General features: G+C 38.1%; 1 protein-coding gene across 1 annotated transcript in view; it reads right to left on the bottom strand.

Annotated features, from left to right (window-relative positions):
- Positions 1-10,487: 10,487 nt before the first annotated feature.
- Positions 10,488-25,695, bottom strand: part of ITGA1 (integrin subunit alpha 1) — an 84,930-nt gene continuing 69,722 nt past the window's right edge. Inside the window, exons 22-30 of the mRNA XM_060761474.2 lie at positions 25,269-25,345; positions 23,744-23,833; positions 22,577-22,679; positions 21,473-21,595; positions 19,583-19,690; positions 17,774-17,878; positions 15,488-15,580; positions 12,173-12,289; positions 10,488-10,650 (exon numbers count right to left, since the gene is read on the bottom strand). Coding sequence (XP_060617457.2) covers positions 10,606-10,650; positions 12,173-12,289; positions 15,488-15,580; positions 17,774-17,878; positions 19,583-19,690; positions 21,473-21,595; positions 22,577-22,679; positions 23,744-23,833; positions 25,269-25,345 — 861 coding nt within the window. The 3' untranslated portion in view covers positions 10,488-10,605. The remainder of the gene's footprint in view (positions 10,651-12,172; positions 12,290-15,487; positions 15,581-17,773; positions 17,879-19,582; positions 19,691-21,472; positions 21,596-22,576; positions 22,680-23,743; positions 23,834-25,268; positions 25,346-25,695) is intronic.

Genomic DNA, 25,695 nt, shown 5'->3' on the forward strand with positions numbered 1-25,695 from the left:
TGAGAGTGCCTTGGACTGCGAGAAGATCCAACCAGTCCATCCTCCAGGAAATAAAGCCCGACTGCTCACTGGAGGGAAAGATACTAGAGACAAAGTTGAAGTACTTTGGCCACATCATGAGGAGACAGGAAAGCCTAGAGAAGACAATTATGCTGGGGAAAGTGGAAGGCAAAAGGAAGAGGGGCCGACCAAGGGCAAGATGGATGGATGGCATCCTTGAAGCGACAGGACTGACCTTGAGGGAGCTGGGGGTGGTAACGGCCGACAGGGAGCTCTGGCGTAGGCTGGTCCATGAGGTCACGAAGAGTCGGAGACGACTGAACGAATGAACAACATATATTGATTGTATGAGTTAAATATACTCAAAACGTGGCATTGGCAAGTGCTTTCTCACTTATGTTGCTTTGTTTATTAAAGTCATTTCTGGCATACAGTGACCCTAAAGTGAACCCATCACAGGGTTTTTTCTTAGTAAGATTTTTTTTCCAGATAAGATTGCCATTGTTTTCCTCTGAGGCTGAAAGAGTGTGATTTCCTCACGGTTTCCAATAACAGGGGAATCAAATGCTAGTTTCTAAACTGAAACTCTAATATTCAAACTGCTACACCACAATGGCTCTCTCTCACTTGTCTATAGTGTTCTTTGGTATCCCTTTCCTTTCAATTGGGTGCAAAATTCAAAAACAGACAAATGATTTTGCTGCCTAGTAAATGGTTGAGTCTCTCTTATTTTAAATGCTTGAGACCAGAGGTTTTTCAGATTTCAGATTTTTATTTTTGGATTATCTGTATTTGCATATACATAGTGAGTGGATGAAAGATGGGGGAAAGGAAGCTAGTGACAAATCTACTCTCTGCAGAATTGTTCTAAAGAAGCAGTCACTTTAGCACTGCTAGGAATTTGATGGAGGAAAGGGAACAGGTTGGGGGAAGGACTCTATTGCTTGATTTACACAAACCCTTGGTAAAAACAGATGTCAGGCTTGGAGTATTTTGGAAAGTTTCACCTGCCCAGGCAATCCATATTGTGCTTGCCCTTCATGCCCATTTCCATGGCACCCAACCTGCTACACACTGCCACTGGCCAAACAAAAGAGGAGCTAGGAGAGGCTGAACCTGCTAAAAAGGACAGGATCTCCCCATTCTTTCAACTACTTTCACACTTTTTTACTTAGTTTGCAGTAATTGAATAAACAGATGACAAAGGAGGCAAGAGGAACTGGGCCATTTTAAATGCAGCTGAAAAAGTGTGACAAGAAGGGATTAATTGGAACTGCTTCTTCCAAATCAGGTCAACTGGAGGGTATATACTTGCCTTCAAAAGCCATTGACTTCCTATTAAAATCATGATATAACCCCAAATAAAAAAAACAGACAGCCCCCCCCCCCCCCAAATCAAATTGTTTTGTTTGCATGCCAAAAATCAGTTGAATAGATGGAAGACAGGATGAAAAAGTTTCATTTTGCAAATAGAGTCTAACTCATACAACAGTGGATGGAGCTTCCGTGTATAATAATATTATCCATGCAACGTCATATTTTGGGACAAGATGGTGTTACCAATATATTTATTTTCAAAAAGTAAAGTAAGCCCAAGTAGATAGCAAATGTACTTAGAATAACAAATAACACATTACTTTGAAAAAAGTTACTATTAAATGGATAACATTACAAACTCTACTCTAAATTCCGCTGAGTGTTGTTACATTGCATTGGAAGACAAGCCTTGAAAACAATATATTTGTCTTCCTAGCTAGGTTGGAGACCTTCGGCAAAATGGTTAGCCTTGGTAAAATCTCTGAATATTTAATATTTACATAAAGATGCATCCAATATCAAATGGTGTCAGAGTTGTCTGTCTTATCTATCCTCCTTGTTTGCAGGTTTTGGCCTGGGAAAGAATTTCTGTTCACAATTCACACAGATTATTTTAATGGCCCAAGCCATAATAATCCACGGCATATGTATAAACAAAAATCAAAGTGGTGATTAATATTTTTGGGGAAAAGCAGTACCAACAACTGCAAAACAACTGTGGAAACAAAATGTGATCACATAACAAGATTGCTCACTTTTCCAATTTCATTACACACAAATAAGCATTCTTACATTCTTATTTCAATGCATTTTTCCAAGCTAGGAGTAAATTGTTTCCAGGCAGGTGTTCTTTTAATTATTTATATTTATTATTTGTGTCTTCTAATGATGACAGTGATGAAACTTATGCCATGAATAAGCAGGATGTTTCAGGTATGAAAATGATTCAAAAAGGTCTCCCATCTGATAAAACCACCTCAGTTTGTGGGTTGGATTGTTCATCCCACTGTAATACAAAATGTTGCAATTTCTGCTTCCCAGGAAATACCCGTAATAGTGTGGGAGAGGCCAGTGAGTCATCCAAAGAGTTGCAGTAGACAAAGCAGAAAGGCAAGGAAGAAGAAGGGAGGGAACAAACAAAGAGTTCAACCTGCTTGTCTTAAGATCTAACCCAAAGTAGGCACTACATACATATGAAAGGCACTCTATATCAACAGACCTTGGAGAATTTCATAAGAAGTGGCCAGTCATAATTATTCATGAACCTTAAAGTTGTGGGCCTGTTGATAAAGTTGTGGGTCTAAGATATATTATTAAAGAAAGGAGCTTGTTCATTGTTCCAGACAAGGTTGTGTCATAGACAAAAATTACTTTTCCATTCATGCTCTCCCACAAACAGTATTATAAAAATAAATATTCATGAAGAAATCTATGTGGGTTTTTTTCCCCCAGCCATATGAATCTTTCTGGCTTATCCATGCTGTAAAACAATGATGGGCAATTTTTGTACCCCAAGATATTGTTGTACTGCAACTTCTGTGATCCCTCTCCATTGGTTATATTGACTAGGGCTGATTTGTAGTCCAAAAGCATCTGGAGAGCAAACAGTTATGCACATCTGTTGTAAAATTTGGCTAATAATTTATTCATTTTGATATATTTATTTAAAGTAAAGAATGTCTCTCTATTTTTGTGTATACTAAAATATATTTGAGCCTAAAAATAATACCAAATGATGGCTTCTTCATTGCACCTATGGAAAGAAATATTAAATAATATATTAAATATATTAAATAAATATACCATCATTTAGTATTATTTATTTTAAATAAATATATCAAAATGTCTTAGATCTTAGATCAAAATGTCTTAGATCTTAAGACAAGCAGGTTACATAAAGTCTTTATCATGAAAAGAAGTGACAAGTGGAGTGCCGCAGGGTTCCGTCCTGGGCCTGGTCCTGTTCAACATCTTTATTAATGACTTAAATGACGAGTTAGAAGGCATGATCATCAAGTTTGCAGACGACACCAAATTGGGAGGGATAGCTAATACCCCAGAAGATAGGAGCAGAATTCAAAACGATCTTAACAGATTAGAGAGATGGGCCAAAACTAATGAAGTTCAACAGGGACAAATGCAAGATACTCCATTTAGGCAGAAAAAATGAAATGCAAAGATATAGAATGGGGGACGATGCCTGGCTTGATAGTAGTATGCGTGAAAAAGATCTTGGAGTCCTCATGGACAACAAGTTAAATATGAGCCAACAATGTGATGCAGCAGCTAAAATAGCTAATGGGATTTTGGCCTGCATAAATGTATTTATTTATTTATTATTCAAACTTATATGCCACCACTCCCCTGGGGCTTAGAGCGGCTAAATAGGAGTGTAGTGTCTAGATCCAGGTCTGCCTTGGTCAGACTACACTTGGAATACTGTGCCCAATTCTGAACATCACAATTGAAGGGAGATGTTGACAAGCTGGAATGTGTCCAGAGGAGAGAAACTAAAATGATCGGGGGTCTGAAGAAAAGGCCCTATGAGGTGTGACTTAAAGAGCTGGGCATGTTTAGACTGCAGAATTGAAGTTGCCCTGGTTACTAGCATGCAGAACAATGGCTTCGAACTACAGGAAAGGAGACTCCACCAGAACATTAGGAAGAACTTACTAACTGTGAGAGCTGTTCAGCAGTGGAACTCTCTGCCCCAGAGTATGATAGAGGCTCCTTCTTTGGAGGCTTTTAAACAGGCTGAATGGGCATCTTCCAGGGGTGCTTTGAATGTGATTTTCCTGCTTCTTAGCAGGGAGTTGAACTGTATGGCCCACGAGGTCTCTTTGAAAATTATGATTGTTGTCTCTTTGTGCTTTTAATTTCAACCAGTCGCTACTATAATAGTTCACCATAACCTGCCATCACACCAACCTTAGAAAGCTGTGGCTTGTATTTTCCATCTGAACCAGGACTGCAAGCTATAATTTCAAGAAGGCTTCACAATTCTTTGTTGAAGGGAAGTGTAAGTGTTTAAATATGGTTGCAGTAAAGTTACAAAAGATAAAGCAATTCAGTGGAAGTAAGAAAGGGAAATGGAATGAGAGGTGGGTGTGGTTTGCTATTGATGTATAAATAAACCTTAATAGACCAGAAAACATAGAGAAAAAGAAAGAACAATGCTCCTGGGAAAACTTAGCATATTAACTAAAAAATAAATTAAATATCAAAATTAAATAATATCCATATCAAACTTGTGTTGGTCAGCATTTATTAATAAGAAAGGCTACCCCCAAAAAATAAATGCGTAGCAAAACATTTTCATTTTGTGAAGGAAAAATTATTTATGCAAAACAATAACAATTTGTAGTTATAACAAACTCCAATATGCAAACTAAATTCTCCAGAGCAGTACAATTACAATTAGCTAAAGACCTCTGTAGTAGACCGATCACTGAGTGCAATTTTCATACAATTATCCAAATCACATTCATTTGAAAGTGAGTGCTGCAATTATCAATTCCAATGCAACTAAAGTCAGTTGTAACTATGGCCGCATCTACACAGGTTATTCTATTGTACCAGAATTTCTGACCAAGAACAACTTCAGATCCGGCATATACCTGCTGAGTCCAGGGCCACTGTCCAGATATTTCAGCCCATCCCCATGCTAGAGCAGTCCTTGTCCATGTACTGACAGTGCTGCTCAGGCATGTAGCCGGGGGGGGGGGGGGGCTTGAGGGGCTTCAGCCCCCCCCTCCCGAAATTCTCATGGTGGTTCACGAAAAGGCCTTACCAGTGCATTATTTAAACTGTTATGTTTATTCATATCATGATCTGATCGCCATACTCAATATATCCCATATGCATGGGGGTATTGGGGTAATGATACAAAAGGTTTGCTAGGGTAGACCCTCTTTCACTCAGACTCAGCCCCCCCTCCGAAACCCCCCCTGAAAAAAACCCACCCCCCCCCCCCAATCGAAATCCTGGCTATGGGCCTGGTGCTGCTCCATGCTATGAACCCAGCCATAGCCTGTCAAGTCTACTGATGTCAGAACTGGGCACCCGGATGACCAGCAACAATAGCTTAGATTGACCCCATTCTTCTTGCTGGTTGTGAAGATGTCCCATTCTGACAATAATTGACATGAGTTTGATGGTCAAGTGCTCAGTGAGCTCCGTGGATTACAAGGAGCAATAGTGACATGGGGACAAGCCATCTCTTCCCCCTGCACTGATCATTGCAGGGAAAGTACGATAGTAAAACTCTTTGTCTGAACAGTAGATCGGGAAGTAATGTACTTGATCAAGCTTTCTAGTCTGCCACTAAGCCTTTGGATATTCAAGAGTTTCCTTTACACTCTGGTGTACCCCTCATCCTTGTTTAAAGTGTGTAAAATCAGGTTAAGGTCAGAACACCTAGGATACTTTGCTGTGCATTGTAGAGACAATCAGCCATGGATTAGAGGTATGGGCTTTTTCTTGTCTATGTAAACAGGCCCTACCCTATGTTCATAGGAGTAGTGAATACCTGTATTATCTTCTAGCGCTTTCAGTGGGGTTTTGTCACAGAGCACTACATTAAACTGCATTTGGATCAGTATGTTTAGGATCCGGTCATCAGCGTTCTATAATGATTTAAATGTTCCATCTGTTTCAGTATATTCTTATATACAGTGTCCACAGTAGTATTTGAGGCATTTACCATCGCTACTTCAATAAATGTTTAAATAATTCTTCATCTGATAAGAAGCATTTTTTTTAACAAATTAAGTCTATTCTACATGCTACTTTATTTTTTTATTATAATCCTGTTTTTGTTCATATTACTTGTGATGCACTCTTGTACATTTCACCAAATCTGGCCCAATTCATTTTTTTACATACATTTCTGAGTTTTTTTGTTCTTGTTTGTTCATTCAGTTGCTTTCAATTCTTTGTGAACTCAAGGACCAGCCCACGACAGAGCACCCTGTCAGCCGTTGCCACCCTCAGCTCCTTCAAGATCAAGCCAGTCACTTCAAGGATACCATCCATCCATCTTGCCCTTGGTTGGCCCCTCTTCCTTTCTCCTTCCATTTTCCCCAGCATCATTATCTTCTCCAAGTTTTCCTGTCTTCTCATTATGTGGCCAAAGTACTTCATCTTTGCCTCCAATATCCTTCCCTCCAGTGGGCAGCCAGGCATTACTTCCTTGAATATGGACTGGCTGGATTTTCTTGTGGTCCAAGGCACTCTCAGAATTTTCCTCCAACACCACACTTCAAAAGCATCGATCTTCCTTTGCTCAGCCTTCCTTATGGTCCAGCTCTCACATCCGTAAGTTATTACAGGGAATACCATTGCTTTAACTATGCCAACTTTCGTTGCCAGTATGATGTCTCTGCTCTTAACTATTTTATCGAGATTAGTCTCCTCCCTGAGTTAGCTCTACCATTATTCAGAGAAAGGTGTCCTCCTTAGAGTTTTTGGTTTTCATGAAATGATAGTGAACAATAACAACAAATTAAATAACTATTTTATACTAAAACAAAATAAAATAATCCCTTGTAATATCTTTGAAATTAACTATGGAATTGGAAATGTCATAAGCTTTCATGGAGTTTAGTTCATGTTTTGATATAACTATTTATGTGTCAAATGCAAAAGACTACTTCCTATTCTCATTTAGGGCTCATCCACAGACACCACTGTTCCTGGAAGTAGCCATATATTCCATATCTGTCCCACAGTAATAGTGGGCCAAAGGCCAGTTGGTCTTGCCAGACTGAAACCAGTCTGGTCCTGCAGGACAGTCACCATTGCTGGATGGTCACATAGCTCTCAGAGAGCTCCTTACTATTGCTGGGAACCTTGGATTTTGTTTGATTTTCTGCTTCAAGTACCAAAATAACTTGATTATGGATACTTAATATGCCTTGAACTGGGTGTGTATGAGAGATATAAGCAAATATGTGTGCCATTTGCTGTTCTGGCTAATTCAAGTAAAATACTTTGAGCCAGCCCTGACAGTTTCCTTTCCTTTCAGGTTTTCTTAGATAACTGGACTTGTGAAAGCAGTTTAGATATTCCTGTTGATTCAAGCATTAAAAACATCATTACCAGAAAAAAATACAGTTTATTCAAATGCAATTGTGTCTCTGGGATAAATTCATGGTATAAATTCCTATCTTGGGCACAACTACAGAAATTGTTAACTTCATAATCTGAAAATTCTTTAAAATCTGCCATGTGTTCATAATATGGTATATCAGGAAACAAACACAAAACCTCCTGCTTTGTGGTGTTCTACCAACACAGCCACAGACAATTGGAGTGGAATTAATGTGATTTATCAAATGCTGTTGGACTATGGCTCCCAGCAGTCCCCATGAATACAGCTAATAAAATGAAATGGAATTCAGAAGGGCCACATTGCTCTCTTCCCATTTTCTGTACTAAGGATGACCTTTTTATGCATCTCGCCCACCAAATGTTTCTTTTAAATTAACAAAAATATAAGGAACTAATTCATTCAAGCCACAAGTACAGAAAGGAACTTGTTTAATGGTTGGTGCTATTTTAAACGAACAGAAAACCTCAGTGCAAATAAACTGATAGATTAATGCAGGAATATTTTACAGTCAGTCTTATTATGCACACCAGCACCAGAGAGTTCATAAGCACCAATATTTCCTTTACACATTTGGAATTTTTGTAAAGGTGAATGCAAGTCTGATTACCCACTAAAATCTTCTACAGTGAAACCACAGAAATGCTATCTCTGTGCACATACATGACCTCAGCGGATGGGAAAAGGAAAAAAAAAGTGCCAGAAATGCACACTTGACATCTACGTTGGCCATGTAAATAATCATATGCTGGATTTTGTCAAAACAACAACATTTGAATGCATAATTTTAAACTATAAAAGAGGCTTCTTTTTTCAGAATTGTGCCTATTACATTTATCCTGATTCCTAACATGAAAGTGAAAATCCTCAAATAAAAACATGCTGGGTATTTTTACCTGAGAGAACATCTCTCTTGGAATTTCTAGGTCTAGGCCTTCCACAGGAAATTGACTACAGAATAATATTGGAGAACCTAGACATTCCTGGATGCATTCCCTCTAGAAATCTCTAAGGCCCTTTCTACACTGCCATATAATCCAGATTATCAAAGCAGATAATCCGCATTATCTGAATTGGATTATCTGAGTCTACATTACCATATTTATTTATTTGTTTATTAATTTACAGTATTTATATTCCGCCCTTCTCACCCCGCAGGGGACTCAGGGCGGATTACAATGTACACATATATGGCAAACATTCAATGCCAAGATGCACAACATAGACAAGACAGTCAGAGGCTATTAACTTTTTCTGGCCACCAAGGGAGCTGTCGCTTTCATCGTCCATCTGCGACACTGATGAAGTACTTCCACATTCCCCACATGCTTTTTGCTAGAGTGCATTGCTGGAGTCTTTTTATGCCCTTGTAAATTTTGTTAAATTCGCCTCCCCACACATAGGTGGTACCTAAATTTCCTACTTGACAGATGCAACTGTCTTTCGGGTTGCAAAGGTCGACAACAAGCTACACAATTGGTCAGATGCTCACTCCGACCCGGGCTGGCTTTGAACTCATGACCTTTTGGTCAGAAGTGATCTTAATGCAGCTGACACTCAGCCAGCTGCTCCACAATCCCGGTTCAAAGCAGATAATCTGCATTTTATATTGCAGTGTAAAAAGGTAAAGATAAATGTATTCCCTTTGACATTAAGTCTAATCATGCCTGACTCTGGGAGGTGGTGCTCATCTCCATTTCTAAGACAAAAAGCCGGTGTTGTCTATAGACACATCCAAGGTCATGTGGCCAGCATGACTGTATGGAGCATTGTTACCTTTCCGCTGAAGCGGTGGTACTTATCTACTCACATTTGCATGTTTTTGAACTGCTAAGTTGGTAGAAGCTGGGCCTAACAGCAGGAGCTCTCCCCACCCCCCGGATTTGAACTGCCAACCTTTCAGTCAGCAAGTTCAGCAGCTCAGCAGTTTAACCTGCTGTGCCACCAGGGGGGCCTTATATGGCAGTGTAGAAGGGGCTTAAGTTCTCCTAAATGACTGGAGGAAGTTGACCATGGGGTCACAGTGGAGGATCTAGAGATTCCTTGAGATAGTATTTCGTAAATGTGGAGGGACAACTGTATTTTAAAAAGTATCTCCCCCTGTTTCTGAACCAGACCTATGAATTCTGTTTTATGACATAATCTTCTAATGCACACTTTACTTTAATAGGGACACTGGCGACAATTGTAAAGTGAGTTGTGTCTTTATTCCACCTAGTTCAGCATTTTCTACACTGCAGAGATTCTGAATTGGAAGTTTCCCAGTCATTTCTTGAGATAACAGGGACTGAACCTGGAATCTTCTGCACACAAATATGTGCTCTGCTGCTGAACTATAGGCCTTCCCCTTCCTTGGAATTGTTTTCAATGCCAAGCTTAACATGTATTTAATCATGTATTTGATAACACTCAGAGGTTTTATTTTCCAGGTAAACATTCTTATTGCTCAAACTAATAGCTTATCCAAGAGGTGGAATACAAGATTAGTCATGTACCAAGCTTTGAATGTTTACTTATTAAAAATAAGAAGGAAACTGAGAGATTTCACACCCTGCAGCTCCATCTCGAAACAGTGAAAGGACACCTTTATAAAGACAGGTTTACCATGCACATTACAAGCTGACAGCCAAATCTCTTATTTCGAGATACAGTTCACCGGAATTCAGTAGAACTTATTTATATGAAAATGCACTGGTGATGGCAGCATTCAAGTAGTGCTTTAAAAGCAATCATAAATGTGCTAAGACTGCAGCCAAATAGTGTGATTTTTAAAAACATTTCTTTAATTAGTACCCCAACCCCTACCCCACATTCCTATCCTGGCATTATCGCAAACTGTTTTTAAAATGCTCCCAATTTTAAAAGCAGTTTGTATTTCCATTTCAAAATGAAGTCCCCCCCCCCCCCCCACACACACACTGTCACATGGGACAATATGCACTGATCTTTCATTTCTTCCCATGTCAGAAGAATAGAAAAAATGTGTCCTCCCTGTACCACCGATGCTTTCCCTTTGATTTGTCAGTTTTCTTTTCTTTACAGGTTAAGTATTCTCTGTGGATGTGGAGGAAAAAATGTGATGACCACAAAACACAGTTGTTTACAGTCTCATCTCTGAGGAAGACCTGAGGACTGATCATTGTAGAATTGCTACAGTTTTCCTTTGAGGACTTTTCTTCTCATTTCTCCATTTTCTTTCTTAATGGTCTGTTGAAAAATCCAGCCTGCAAAAAGAATGAGGAGGAAATCAGTTCAGCTTCTAAAGTGTATAGGAACAAAGAGAATATGTGTCATTACATTAAGCATGAATCTCTTTAGGCTGCCACCAGCCATGCTATATCTCCAAATCCTCAATTCCATTTAATCTTCGATCCATTTTTTAATTTGTTCTCTCAATGATCTGCAAAGGTTTGGGGGTTGGTGAACATGCCTAGTCCTCAGATGGACTACTTCAGAGAACTTTTAAGTGATTATATTTTGTAAAGGTAAAGGTTTCCCCTTGACAGTAAGTCCAGTTGTGTCCGACTCTGGGGGGTGGTGATCTTCTCCATTTCTAAGCAAAAGATCCAGTGTTGTCCATAGACACCTCCAAGGTCATGTGGCCAGCATGACTGCATGGAGTGCTATTACCTTCCCGCAGAAGCGGTACCTATTGATCTACTCACATTTGCATGTTTTTGAACTGCTAGGTTGGCAGGAGCTGGGCCTAACAGTGAGAGCTCACCCAGCTCCTTAGATTTGCACTGCCAACCTTTCAATCAACAAGTTGAGCAGTTCAGCGGTTTAACTCACTGTGCCACCAGGAGGCTCATATGATATACATATGTATATGCAAATTTTTGACACACTCATATTTCCCCTTGGCTATTTAAATACGAACATTTGTAAAATGAGCTACTTAATATTACTGTAGGATTTGTTAAGGATAGCTGGGATACTGGAATGACCACTACTGCCTTCTAACACATTGATAGTAGATTCACATTATGCATACGCTGTGTTTCTAGTGAGTTAGTGATTTTCTTATTTTACCTTTTACAGGTCTGCCCACTCATGGTGAAGCATTTAATAGCACCCAGATGCTAACTACAATGAATGTACCGTCAACATGCTATTATTATGCGCTCTGGGCTCCTCCAGACTGATTAAAATGTCCCAGATTTATTTTATCATCCTGGGGATGATAAAATTATTCAACATCCTCGGGAATTGATTCTGGGAGCTGTTAGAAAATAATCTGGTGTAAACAATAGGTATATAGATTTCCATATTAAAATTGGGAAGAAGAGGAATAACATTTGGGACTTTCTGTTTGGTTTACTCAGTCTGAATGCACAGCTGAGAAAAGGAGTAATGGTTAGCCCATGTAGGTCTGGCTACATTTCTCTGATGAGCATGACTTGTAGTGTTAACTGTAATTTCCAAGAGAACAAGTAATTTTTTGTTGTTGTTTGCTATGTTATATTGGCTTCAACATGACAACCTTTTAAGGAGAGAGCTCTACAAGAGGCTAAAATTAACAGCTTGGTAGAGCAAAATTTGAAGACCAGAGGAAGTTCGTCTACAAAAAGTAAAAGAAAAAACTCTTGAACACTATCAAATCTTATAAATCATATAACCTAGTGTTTCGTAGCATACATAATATGCTACATAGGTCAGAAAAGGACAAAAGACTTGAACAGGACAAAAAAAATCAGAAATAGAGTGCAAAATTCAAATGCAGTACAAGCGATACAAACACTGTACCTTCCACAATGCAAATATAAGTAGTGTAAGAATCAGAAGTCCAGCGAATATACTCAGCAGAATAACCCATAAGGGCACGTGGCCAGGAGGAAGCTCTCTTGAAATTTTAATACTTGTCTGAAAATTTTTAAAGCAAAAGAAACATTTAAAATAGGGAAATGTCATATAATTCAGTCTGCAGTTACTGTTATTTATGTTTTAGAAGAAATTAGATCTAGGTGTTATCAGACTACTGAAATAAATGTGACTTAATAATGACTAATTTAAAAACATTGATTTTAATAGATCTCATAGAATCATAGAATTTTATGAGAGCTAATAAAATCAGTGTGTTTTAAATCAATGTGTTAAAATCAATCTGTTTTAAATCTCCTGTGTTGTAATTATATATCTTCAAGATGCCTCTGACTTATAGCTGGACTTTCTTGCCAAGACTTACTCAGAAGATATTAACACTTTCTGTGGATTTGAGCCCTGGTCTACTACAAAACAGACACCACTAAATCATGCTGGCTCTTTCAAACTATAGGATCTTCTATAAGCATTATGACATCTGAATCCAGCCCAGTAAATGAGCTAGGTAGATATAAGCGCTTTAAAAAATTAAAATCATACTAAAGATGGAGTGATACATTTCTTAAATGTTCTTCAGGCCTGCATAAGGCAGAACAGATTCATCAATGACTACTTGTTTCAGTGCCAAAATACTACCTTCTCTAACATAAGCTTAATGCATTCTTCATATGCAACAGATCAAAGAGTCATTTATGCATTTGCAAGAGTATGCACTGTAGTTGCATAGCATATACCTCCCTGTGGTAATTGTAACACATAATGCTGCAGAACTGTCCTGGGACACCAAGTTCATAGCCACAGGCATTGTGCAATGCACACTTATGCATTTTGTGCATCCTTGGGCAAGGTATATGAACCCACAATGGTGCCATAATTAACTTCATACAAAGCTCCATCTATGTAAGTTTTAACAGAATATGTATATTCTACATCTGACAAAAACGCCTAGCTGTTTATTAATAAAATATGAAGAAAATGGCACTAGTTCAAAACTCTCTAAAAATCATCTACAGGGATCTTTACTATTGGTTTAGCATTCACAGTTATAACCTACCTAAAACAAATACACTAAATCCAACTATATACTGTGGTTAGAACTGGATTTAGGCCCTAATCTCCCCAAAGCAGTGCATCCGATTTAGATACAGGTTGAGTCTCCCTTATCTAGAATCCAAAATATTCCAGAACCAATAACCTTTTGCTGCCAGCTGCTCATATCCTTCTTTGGGGAAAGGGGAGCTAGTCAAATGTCCAGGGCTAACTGGGGTTTTCTCAAGGAGCACTAATGAAGGGAAGAAAGCAGGGAGAAGGAGGTAAATTCTGCTTACATAAGCTCCTGCAAAAAGTAGGCATCCCAGATGCTTTTGTACTTGCCTTCTTCCTGGCCAATAGTGATGTGCAGCAGGGTGGGAGCTTGGGAAATGGACTGCAAGGGCAAGCATGGGGTGAGCAACCCTATTGTCCATTGCTTTTATCCAACCCAGAAAAAATGAAAAAGACTCACTGGGGACAGGGGAAGGCTTTCCCTTTCCTTACCAGCTACTTTGCTAAGAAACTTTACCGAGCCTGCAAAGCTGGCGAGGGAGAGGAGTTTGCCTCCACTCACGAAAAGAGAAAACATAGTTCCAGTTGGAACTACTTTAAAGGGGGCAGAGCCAGGCTCTTCGTGCTAGCCTGCCCCCTTCCTCAGTCTGGTTCTAAACATCGACCCACCACTCCCACCCTCTAAACAGTATATTAAGGTTGCCATTAGGAGGCTGGGTAGGAATTTTTTCCCTCTTATGTTCTAGGAGGGGTTTTTGCCTACTCTATACTGTTACAAGGCAAATTGGGATGGTGTGCCATTAAATAGGTGGTCACGGTAAACAGTTAGGAAAGGATAAAATTTGGTGTACGCCCAAGGCACCCCCTTCAGGGGTGAAGGCCATTAACTAAAACACTCACCTAAGGTTCAATTTGAGGAGGTGAGGGGAATCATAATGGCCTAGGAATAGGGAGAGTATGGTCTCAGATACACTGAGAGAGACTTCTCCGACACATTTCCTTCAGAGGTTTCCCGGGTTGGGTGTCCAGGGGACCCGGGGTTTCGCCCTAACTAGCCGAGGGGTAGGCTGGACAGGGACGCTACCTCTGCTTTGCCACCAAGTTCAAGATTCATAGATCTAGATCCAGCCAAAATTAAACAGGTAACAAATAATAAAAGTTGCCCATATTTTAAACCCAAATATCTGTGTGTGGTCTTGTTATTTCAGGGGTTGGCAGGCAAATTGTCTTGACCGCTAGGGGAAAACTGCCCTTGAAACAAAACTCAGCAGGTGCCAGATGTATGCCTGGCCCCATTTCCCTTCATTCTTCATTCACTATGTATATACAAATCCAGGTACAGGCAGTCCCCAAGTTACAAACAAGTTAGGTTCTGTAGGTTTGTTCTTAAGCTGAATTGGTTTTTAAGTCAGAACAGGTACTTTTTAAAAATGTAACTCCAGCCACACACACACACAAACATACACACATGTGCTCTCGAAAGCATAGGGAAGAGTCAACACCCCTGTGATGTTTGTTTTGCTATCTGTCCCCTTGTTCAGAAGATTTCACGTCACTTTCTGTCCCTGTGCTAATTCAATTTTGAAAAATTTGACTTGTTGTGGAAACAAGGATTGATGATAAAACTTCAGTGGAGACACCTTTTCCCCAAGATAACTCTTTTAGGAGTAGATTTTCCTTCCAAGGGATAGATTTTTCTCACATCCTGTTGTCTCATCCTAGTTCTAACTTGTAAATAATTTGTAAATTGGATGTTTGTAACTAGAGGACTGCCTGCATTCCAAAATCCATCCCCTCCCACAATATGAAAAACCTCTGGCCCAAGTATTTCACATACGGGAAACTCAGTCTCAACTAGTGATGTCCACATGACCTCAGCAGCGACTATAACCATAATTGATTGGACTATGTATATCCAAATACAGGTATTTTATAATCTGAAAAGAAATCAAAATCCAAATAAATTCTGGGTCCAAAATTCTACTATACTACTGATGTCTGTAAGACCTCAGCTCAACTGTAACCACAATTGATTGGACATGGATGTATATTCAGAACTCAGAAATAAGATCCCCTACTTTTAATGGGACATACTACCTAGTAAGTTTGCAGCCTTAGACCAGTTTCTTTTTCATTTCCCTAAATTAGTTTATAGATTCAGCTTTCAGTCTGTAAAAAGATTTTAGTGGAGCTCACCTCTATTTTTTCATTTTCTTTTTTCAAAATCAGTAATGAATTTTCACTTCGAAGTAACGCTCTTGCTGTGATCTCTGAACTGTGAATGCTTGCCTAGAATAAAATAAGTGCAAGTGACCAGCGCTCATTTTGGTGATATTTCAAATTTCAAACATAGATAAGAAAAGAGTCATTTTGCTTACAAGAGGCAATATCAGTGGTATATGTACATGGTGGTATAAAAATAAGTCTATTGTTGATTGTTTCTTCTACACATTTGTTAATCTTAATGGAGACAGTAAACAGAATTTTGACAATTTGAGACCAGGACTCTGGCTTGATTTAGAAAGGATGAAGAAAATATGCAGCCTTTTTATATGTGTCACCAGGATTCTTGCATCCAGTATAGAGACTAAAACTTCCTTTCACTATGCAGTTATAGCACCGTAACTGTCGTACATGTTACAAAGCCTTGGGACTTATAGTTTAGTGAGATACTTAGAAACTTCTGCTAGAGATCTCCAGTTTGGATTAGAATTCTCTAGCAGACAATTTAACCACAAATCACAGCATTCTAAAAGATATAACCAACATAGTGGAATCAGTCTTCTCTGTGTAATGTAGTTATACTTAATGCCTCAAGGTAACATTCTGTTCAGAAGAATGTGATAAGTTTGAAAACAATGTGTTAAAAGTAACTGTTATTCCAATTAGTTACTTTTGGGAGTAACGAGGCTGGACATTTCAAAACATCTTTAACAAGAAAGAATGAAATGATTTTATATGTACAATGAATAAAAAAACACATTCTGGTTACTTTGTTATTAGAAAGTTACTTTTAAAGGTTCTGTTACAGGCAATTTGAGAGAACCTTTTAAAGTTTCATGACTGTTAAGATTTTTTTATCTTCTCTAAAAAGTAAAATAAGATAATGGAAGTGGAATATGTGGCAAAATAAGCAATTAAATATGTTGATTTTCCCAACACTATATTGATCGCTTACATGAATCCTATTACCTGAATGGAATCCTATTAACTGAATAGATTTTGCAATATTACAGCCTAAAGTTTATTAGATTTGATTAGATCTGAATAAAATGGATGTAAAACGAAACAGTAAAAATATTTTTTTTACTGATGTGAAATAGAGGAAAAATATAGACCTCCTTTATACAGAGGCTGGATGGCCATCTGTCGGGGATGCTTTGAATGTGATTTTCACAGTCTGATCTGGCCACGGTGGTCCACGCTCTTGTCACATCCCGGTTGGATTACTGCAACGCACTCTACGTGGGGTTGCCTTTGAAGACTGCTCGGAAACTTCAACTAGTCCAGCGAGAAGCAGCCAGGTTGCTCACCGGAGCGGCGTACAGGGAGCATACCACCCCCCTGTTGCGTCAGCTCCACTGGCTGCAGATCCAATTCTGAGCACAATTCAAAGTGCTGGTTTTGACCTATAAAACCCTATACGGTTCCGGCCCAGTGTATTTGTCCGAACGGATCTCCCTCTACATCCCACCTCGAAGTTTAAGATCTTCTGGGGAGGCCCTGCTCTCGACCCCGCCACTCTCACAAGTGAGGTTGGCGGGGACGAGGAGCAGGGCCTTCTCGGTGGTGGCCCCCCACCTGTGGAACTCACTCCCAGGGGAGATTAGATCGGCGACTTCCCTTCTGGCATTCAGGAAAAAACTGAAGACCTGGGTTTGGGACCAAGCCTTTGGACACACTGGCAACTAAATTAAGGATCTGACGATAGACAAGGACAAATGGAATGAAATGGATATATGGACTCTGAAACTGAGCATGAGACTGTTTTAAATTTATTATGTATTGATGTTTTAATTTTAACTGCTGAATTGCTTTTTTGTACTTTGTATTGCTGTCAATTGATTTAGGCATCTAATTGTGCCTCCTCTGTAAGCCGCCCTGAGTCCCCCCTGGGGTGAGAAGGGCGGGGTATAAGTAGATGAAATAAAAATAATATTTTTTTTCCCTGCTTCTTGGCAGGGGGTTGGCCTGGATGGCTCTCAGGTTCTCTTCCAACTCAATGGTTCTATGATTCTATGTATACACCATTATTAATGAGAATGCTTGCTTTGACATAGCTCAAAGGGAAAGGAGGAAAGGAGAAATGTAAAATTAACATCCTCCTTCATCCCCATCCAGATAAAATTATATCTTAATGAAGAATGCAATTTAGTTGGCTATTATAGGGAAACGATCAATTTACTTCTGACACAATAAATAAATAAATAAATAAATAAATGGCATAAGTGTGTGTGGAAGAAGGTGGTAAATTGTACTTACCTTTATGAAGGTACGTTTCCAGAGTCGGAGTGAAATATTCACCTGAGTTACATCATATGGAGCCACAGTACAGTTAATAGATATGCAATCATACGAATCACAGTCCTGTTTGAAGGATCAAGGACATTCATTAGAAAAGAACCGACTGTAAAACTTGCCTGTCTGGAGTACAATGCTTCCCACTATTCTAACAACCACCATCCATGACACTAAGATGTATTTCCAGATTTCTTGGTAGCAATAATGGTGATAGCAAATTCTCCCTTTCATCACATCTTATTACATATACATTATAGTAAAATGTATAGATACCTTTCCCCTTCTAAGGGCCTCAAAGAAGCATTTGAGAAAAAAAGTTGTTGAATGCCTACATCTAGATCCAAGCATGTTTCTCCAGCAAAAGTAAAGAGATGAGTCATAGTCACAGAAGAAAAGGGCTTTCTAGTCAGAAAGGAGCTTGGAAGGCCTGATGTTTTTGTTGTTGTGGGCATACAAGTTACTATTGCAACCCTAAGGTGAACATATCAACGGGTTTTCTGGGGCTGACCGTGTGTTTTTCCCCAGAGGTTTTCCTGAGCCAAGTGGAGAATTGGACTCTGGTCTCCAGAGTTGTTGTCCAATACTCAAACCACTACACCACACTAGCTCTCACCTGACATTGACTAATATTATTATAGGAATCTAATCCCACCTACATTGCAATGTTATAACATATGTATTCTTGAATGTTGTACTCCTTTGTGGATCTGAAGTGGAGGATTACAATTCATGAAACCTCATGACCAATTTGGCCTGTTAATCTTAATGGGTTTTGGCTTTCCTTTGCTTATATAACAATAGTTCAATTATTTCTTGAAAAGAAAGCTTTGAGTTGACTGCCATCTAGTGACAGTGCCTAAAAAAGCTAGGAGATTAATATTTATATTTATAAAGAACACATTTCCTTCCTTCCTTCCTTCCTTCCTTCCTTCCTTCCTTCCTTCCTTCCCCCCTCATTTGACTTTTTCAGCCTTTTTCAAAATAAAGCTGAAATGAAATGATTTTGTTTCTTCTCTCCATGACGTGCCATCTCATGTGGCTCCACATGAGCTTCACATGACAAATAGCGGCAATGTTGGGCTTCTTTCCATTAGTGGAAAAGAAACCAACATTGCATTTTACACAAGTAGGGGTTCTATTGATTGCAACTGAATGAGAAACCCATTTTTTCCTAATTAGAACTATCATAATTGCATCTGTTTTTTCAGTAATTTTTTGTGTCAGGAGCAACTTGAGAAACTCTTAAAGCAAAGTTTTTGGAAGTAATGAGAACTTCAAAAAACTATGCTTTAAGGTGTCAGTCTCCAGAATACTTAATCCAGCAAATTTTCTGAGCTCTATGATTTTCAGCTAGTTATATAGGAGCTCCTGGTGGTGCAGTGGGTTAAACCCTTGTGCCAGCAGAACTGTAGACAGACAGGTCGGAGGTTCAAATCTGGAGAGAGTGCAGATGGGCTCCCTCTGTCAGCTCCAGCTCCCCATGTGGAGAAGCCTCTCACAAGGATGATAAAATATCAAAAAACATCCAGGCATTTCCTGGGCAACGTCCTTGCAGATAGCCAATCTTCTCACATCAGAAGTGACTTGCAGTTTCTCAAGTCGCTCCTGACACACACACACAAAAAGCTACTTATATAAGAATATGAATATAAGTAAAAATCACAGTGAAATGTCCAAGAGTTACTAAAATGATCCAAACCCAAACTTAATTGTAATGGGTTTCCAGCTGGAATACTTAGCTTAACCTTACAAAAGATCAGCTAGACATACTATTTGCGCATCCTTTAGAGGCTTTTGTATTCTTGGCACCACAAATGGACTGTCAGCAGCATCAATCTTTAATGGGTCAGTGGGATGGCTACTTTGGCACCGCACATTCTGTTACAGGGAAAATAATGAGAAATCTCATTAATGGAGATTAAAATTCAGTGGCAACTATGATTACTTGTATTGTTTTGAAACAAAAAGAAATAAATCATAGTTTTGTTAATCAATCAAACAAACAAACAAACAAACCATGAAATAACCTTTCAAATCAATATAAATTCTGACTAAATTATGAGGGACTAGCCCCAATCCCTTGACTGGATATTTATTTATTTATTGACTATATTTATATCCTGCCTTTCTCGACCCCGAGGGGGACACAAGGCAGCTTACAGCATAGGCAATAATTCAATGTCTTTAAAACAATATACATCCAATATACAATTAAATAAACATTTCAATTAAAAATTTAAATGAGATTAAGAGCATTAAAACATATAAAACATTGGAAATACAACTATCACCACATTATCCACAATCATAGTCAGGCCATTCCAGTAATCACTACACATAAATTCATTTCTTTTTAAAAATACGGATTGCTTTTATATGCACTTTTAACCAGTGCTATACATTTTTTTTTGACTGAGGTTATGTGTTACGTTTTAATTTCTAATTGTTCCTTGCCTTGATCCATAGGGACAAGAAGGTAAGAAGGTCAGAAGAAATTGATATTATCATCATAATCATCACCACCACCATCAATTCCCAACTAGAGCAGACCCATTTAATGAAATATTCAATGGTAGATTTATATATATATATATATATATATATATATATATATATATATATATGTGTGTGTGTGTGTGTGTGTGTGTGTGTGTGTGTGTGTGTGTGTGTGTAAAGTGCATTGTCCCAATGCTTCTAATTTTGTCAGGACTGACAAAAACATTTAAGCAATGCTATTTGTCTCAGTCCGGGAAAAAACAAAGCTACAAATGATTTGTTCCAGAAGTTTTATTTGCTGGAATTACAAAACAATTCCTCAACTGAAGACCCACTTATTATACCTTTGCAGATGAAAAGGAAGCATGGAAGAACATTTTCAATGTCTTCTTCCTTCTGCTGTAGCCTCCAGATCCCACACCATTACAGTATAAGACCCTTGTATCTATTATGTACTTGGCCAGACTAGAGTTACACAGAACTGCAGATATAACTGCATACCATTAAATTACTTCACATGTGGTCGGAGCATATAATAAAGTGGCATTGGAGGATCTAGAAATTCCTGAATTATCCTTTCTAAGAATTTGCTAGGTCCTCCAATGCAACTCTATGATAACTCCTGTGGGAAGAATACCATAGAATGACTTGTAGGACCTAGCAAATGCCTAGTGATACCTTTGTATGCCCAGGAGTAAATAAGTGAAACTGCAGAGATGGGTTCCATGGTTTCTGGAGGAAATTTTCAGTATTTGTAAGCAGCTACAGAAAAAGGGAGAGGTTTCTAAAAATATCACGCTTGCCACTGGGATATCTCCATGAATGCTACTTTTGGTGAAAGAAGATTAGAAATTATTGAAGTGAATAAACAATCTTCTGCTAGATAAAAAGCCTTCTGGAGACAGAAGACCCTTTTTCCCATGGAAAACAAATTCTGGATCCAATCTGTAGCAAAGTTAAATTGGCTAATAATGATCTTTTTTTAAAACTGGGGATGGTGTGCTTACATTAGAAAAGATCAGAAAACATTAATTGAAAAGGCAAAATAACGTGAATGGCATCAGAATGGCTAGGGATCTTGACATTATCATCCACAGAATAATAGTGAAAGCTTATTTCAAGTACTAGAATACATATATATTCAAAAAGAGAAAACTAACTTACCTCTGAGTATGATATCCTGGTTAGGTAAAGGATAGGGTTTTTTGCTGAATCCATGTGGGGGAATGAGATTTGCAGTGTAAGTTCTGGCATTGGCAAATATTCAATTTTTTCAATTCTTTCAATCTAAAGACAAGAATAAAAAAGCATATTTCTTGGTAAGTAGTGTTCCCTAGCTCCTTTTTCATATAAAAATATTATTTAATAGCAAATGTCACAGTGCTTGTATTAGGGTATACATCTCTGCTTCTCTCCTTTTGTATAAGAATGATATTTTTTTTCTGTCATTACTTGTGAGAAACATCCTGATGGTTGAAGAAAATTTCTGCATTTGCTAGAATTAATTTTGTAGAAAATAAACAAACTATTATGGCTACTATCTTGTTTAATAGACTTTTCAAAATGAGTAGCAGCAGATGGTTATTCTTATCTTTTTGATCAACTAGCCAGGCATTCTGTGCTTTTTTGTGATGTTTCATAAAGGAAAAAGACACTAATTTTGCACAAATCTTCACACATACACACACAAACAAACACATACACACACCCTGGTCCTGTTCTAATGCTGTACATGGGGAATATTCTGAAGGGTCAACAAATTTTTAACAAGTTGTCCTGAAATTTTGAGACAAACAAATCCCACCAAGCATGATAATACAGTGAGGGTTCTTCCTAGCCATGCTCCATGAGAGCCATTTCTGTGGAAGATCTCTGATGAGCCATGAGTTTATGAACTTCAAATCCAATTCCAAGACAGCCTGCTTTGGGAAAATGTCTTCATTACCAAAAGATTTTATAAGACGAAAATGTGAGACTGAGTGAAATAGACTTGGGTGTGTCTATTGATGGATTTGTTTTCACTAGAACAATTGTTCTGCTTCTCCTCTGAAGATATGGGTGTGTAAGGCCTTACACAAGGGAAAACACAAAAAGGTCAATTCATTCATTCATTCATTCATTCATTCATTCATTCATTCATTCATGTAATGTTAGATGTAGAGCAGTGGCATGGTAACAGAATTCAAAATGACACTGTTACAATTTCAAGTATTGAATTACATTATATCAAAAGACAGCAACCAGACAAGACTGCATGCTTTCCCTTACCATATAGTTTAAGTTAATTTCATCTCCAATGCTTTCTGTAGAATTAAACACTTCTGGAGTGTGTTCATTGGCAGCAATGATGATGTGATATGAATTTGGATCCCTTAAAACAAAACAATAATGACTTATTTGGCTATTGAGTGCTTATGAAATATTCAATAATCCTAATAAATGTTTAAGATTTACACCCATATTGTAGACTGTGGATGGGATATGATGTTAAGAAACCTTATGCAACAGTGAAACAAGTAAAAATGAAATATGTGTTCTATCTGAGTTTTAATCACTCAACTAATATATCTAGGTTGGCATTCTGATGGCTAGTCCCAACTATAGTAGACTTATACAATATGTTACTGAATGATACTGATTGAATGAATACTTTTGGTAGGATTACGAACAGAATTTAGTAGGATTTTTGTCTGGGTAGATCTGTAGAAAATAGTCTAAAGACCTAGAGGTATCTGCATGGAGCCTCCTTTCTCATAAGTGTGCAGACTGATCTTGTAGTAATACACTACAAGAGTAAAAGAAATCCCTGGAAATACACATTGCGTATGGGTAGATCCATACTGAGCATGTAGGTTTTGTTCTGCATCTATCAGTAGTATTGTATAGCATCATAGTTTCTATAGGTTTAAGAAAAGAGAAACACTGTATTGCCAGTAGGCATAAGTATTTGATCAGGTTTGCTCTGCTCTGTTCTTTATTTGGATTAAGTTATAGGCTTGTCATACAAATAATATATAGTGGAAACACAGCAAGAATGTAGACATATAAAACGGAAAATTTGGGGTCTATTCCAAGTTTATAGTCCTAGAACATGTAACAAAATAGTTAAGCTAATATTTGGAGACACAGTAGTCCTAAAATATATTCGCAGTACTAAGAATATTTGATTTGATTTTAGAGCAGCCCCTATAAACTAGTTTTGCCTATAAACTTGTATTTAAAAAGTGGCTTAATCTATAGGCATCCTAAAACAAGTCACTTAGATTAAAATTGACATATTATATTATATTACAGTGCATAAAACTGGTGAAAATGCTTCTGTCCCATTAAATAAAACATTCTTTAATATGTGTTGGTTTTTACTTTAAATACAGCATATGATTCCTTTCTACTAATTCAGAAAACGTGAATGAAGAAAGACAGACATATAGATACCTTTTGAATATTAATCCACTTTCATATTTTATGGGTATTACAATACTTCCTCTGTTGTCTTCCAGGGTCTCATCATGTTCATCACTGTCACTAATAAGAAAGGGGAGACAGTTCAGTCACAGAGTTCATCTACAGATTACTTGTGTTATAAAGAATTGCCTGCTGGTGTAAGTTCAAAGCCCCACATTCACATTTCCATTTTTTTTAAAGGAATTAACATTTTCAATTTTAAAATGTGACATTTGTGTCTCTCAAATAAGGGTATAGCAATCATGAGACCAAACAGTGAGCCTTGATTTATAAAACAACAGCAACAGCAACAACAGCAACAACAGCAACAACAACAACAACAACAACAACAACAACAACAAACAGTCTTCTGAGTAGAGGTTGAACCTGGAATCTACATTTGCCCCATGAGTCTGTTAGTCCACCATATCTTTAAGGATATGCCTAAACTAAACGGATCAGAATACAACTACTGATAGGGGGAATTCTTGCTCAGAGGCCCCTCACCACCTGCTGCAACATAAACATGTCCAGGAAGTTGGAGGCAAGAGATAGGTAAGTCAAGGGAGACTTTTCCACTCTTATGGAAAGTTTTTTGAAAACTAGACCATTTTTGAAGATGTTCCTTCTCCAAGGGAGGAAAGTACATGCAGTCCCAGAGTTACAAACAACTGACTTACAAAAAACTCATAGCTGAGAAAAGGGTAAGACAACAGAAAGTGAGAGAAATCTACACCTTGAAAAGAAATTTACTCCTGGAAAAGTTATTATGGAGAATAAGATATCTCCACTGAAGCTTTCTCATCAATCCTTGTTTACACAACAAGCCAAATTTTTCAAAATCCAATTCTTGCAGGAACAGAAAGTGAGGTGAAGTCTTCTGAACAGGGGACCAGACATCAAAACAAACACCACGAAGGTGTTATCCAAAGCATGCATGTGTGTGTGTGTATTCAGCTGGAGTTACACTTAAAAATGTAAATGCACAACCAAGTGCTATTAAATCACCACTCTTGTGGTCCCAGCGTACAAGTTTTGTTGGAGGATGTAGCAATTTTAAGAGAGAGATCTTTTCTAGGAATTTGCTGGAGCCTCCAACATAATTCTAAAGTACTTTCCAGGAGGGATATCCATAGAATTGCCTGGTGGACCTAGCAATTTCCTAGAGAGACCCCCCCCCCCCAGGTCCGGGGAAGTGAAACTGTGGATATGGGCTTCGCGCTTACAGGAGTATTAAGTATTCATTCCCCTTTGGGAGAGAACACCCCTGATGTGATTATCTTACTTGTGAATCCTCTTTAAGAGGCGGGCATGGAACCAAGTTCACTTATTTCCAAAGACCTTCAGCACAAATAGCTAGTGCTTTCACCCCCAACCAGCATAAATATACAGACTTTACTTTATTCTGAGACACATAAAAATAATGTTCAATAAGACTGGAAGCAAAACTGTGTGGTGATTTTTTTTTTAAAAAAGGAAAGATAGGTATTAGGTATATACATATAATGGAACAAACCTTGTTACAGAAAACTGAATGGTAGTATTTTCCAGAAGATAAGACACATTGAACTGGAATGCTATTTCAAAGTAAATCTAAATGAAGAAATTTTAAAACAGATCAAATTCACAATATTTAAGGAGAATCAGAAATAACATTGTCATATAAGAATAAGAATAAGAATAATCAAATTGTAGAGTGATTAATCCCACGGATTAGTCAGTGTTGTGTGCCTTCAAGTCAGTGCTGAGTGGTTGGCAACCCTATCATAAAGTTTGCTTTGACAAGGTGTTCGTATGTGTGTGTGTGTGTATTTTGCCATTTCCTTCCTCTTGGGCTGAGAGTTGTCTAAGGATACTTAATGGGTTTTAATGGTTGAGCAGGTATTCAAACCCTAATCTCTCAGTATCCTAGTTGAATATTCAAACCATAACAGGAGAGTCTA

Source organism: Anolis sagrei, chromosome 2 (assembly GCF_037176765.1).
Source record: "Anolis sagrei isolate rAnoSag1 chromosome 2, rAnoSag1.mat, whole genome shotgun sequence".
Taxonomy (NCBI): domain Eukaryota; kingdom Metazoa; phylum Chordata; class Lepidosauria; order Squamata; family Dactyloidae; genus Anolis; species Anolis sagrei.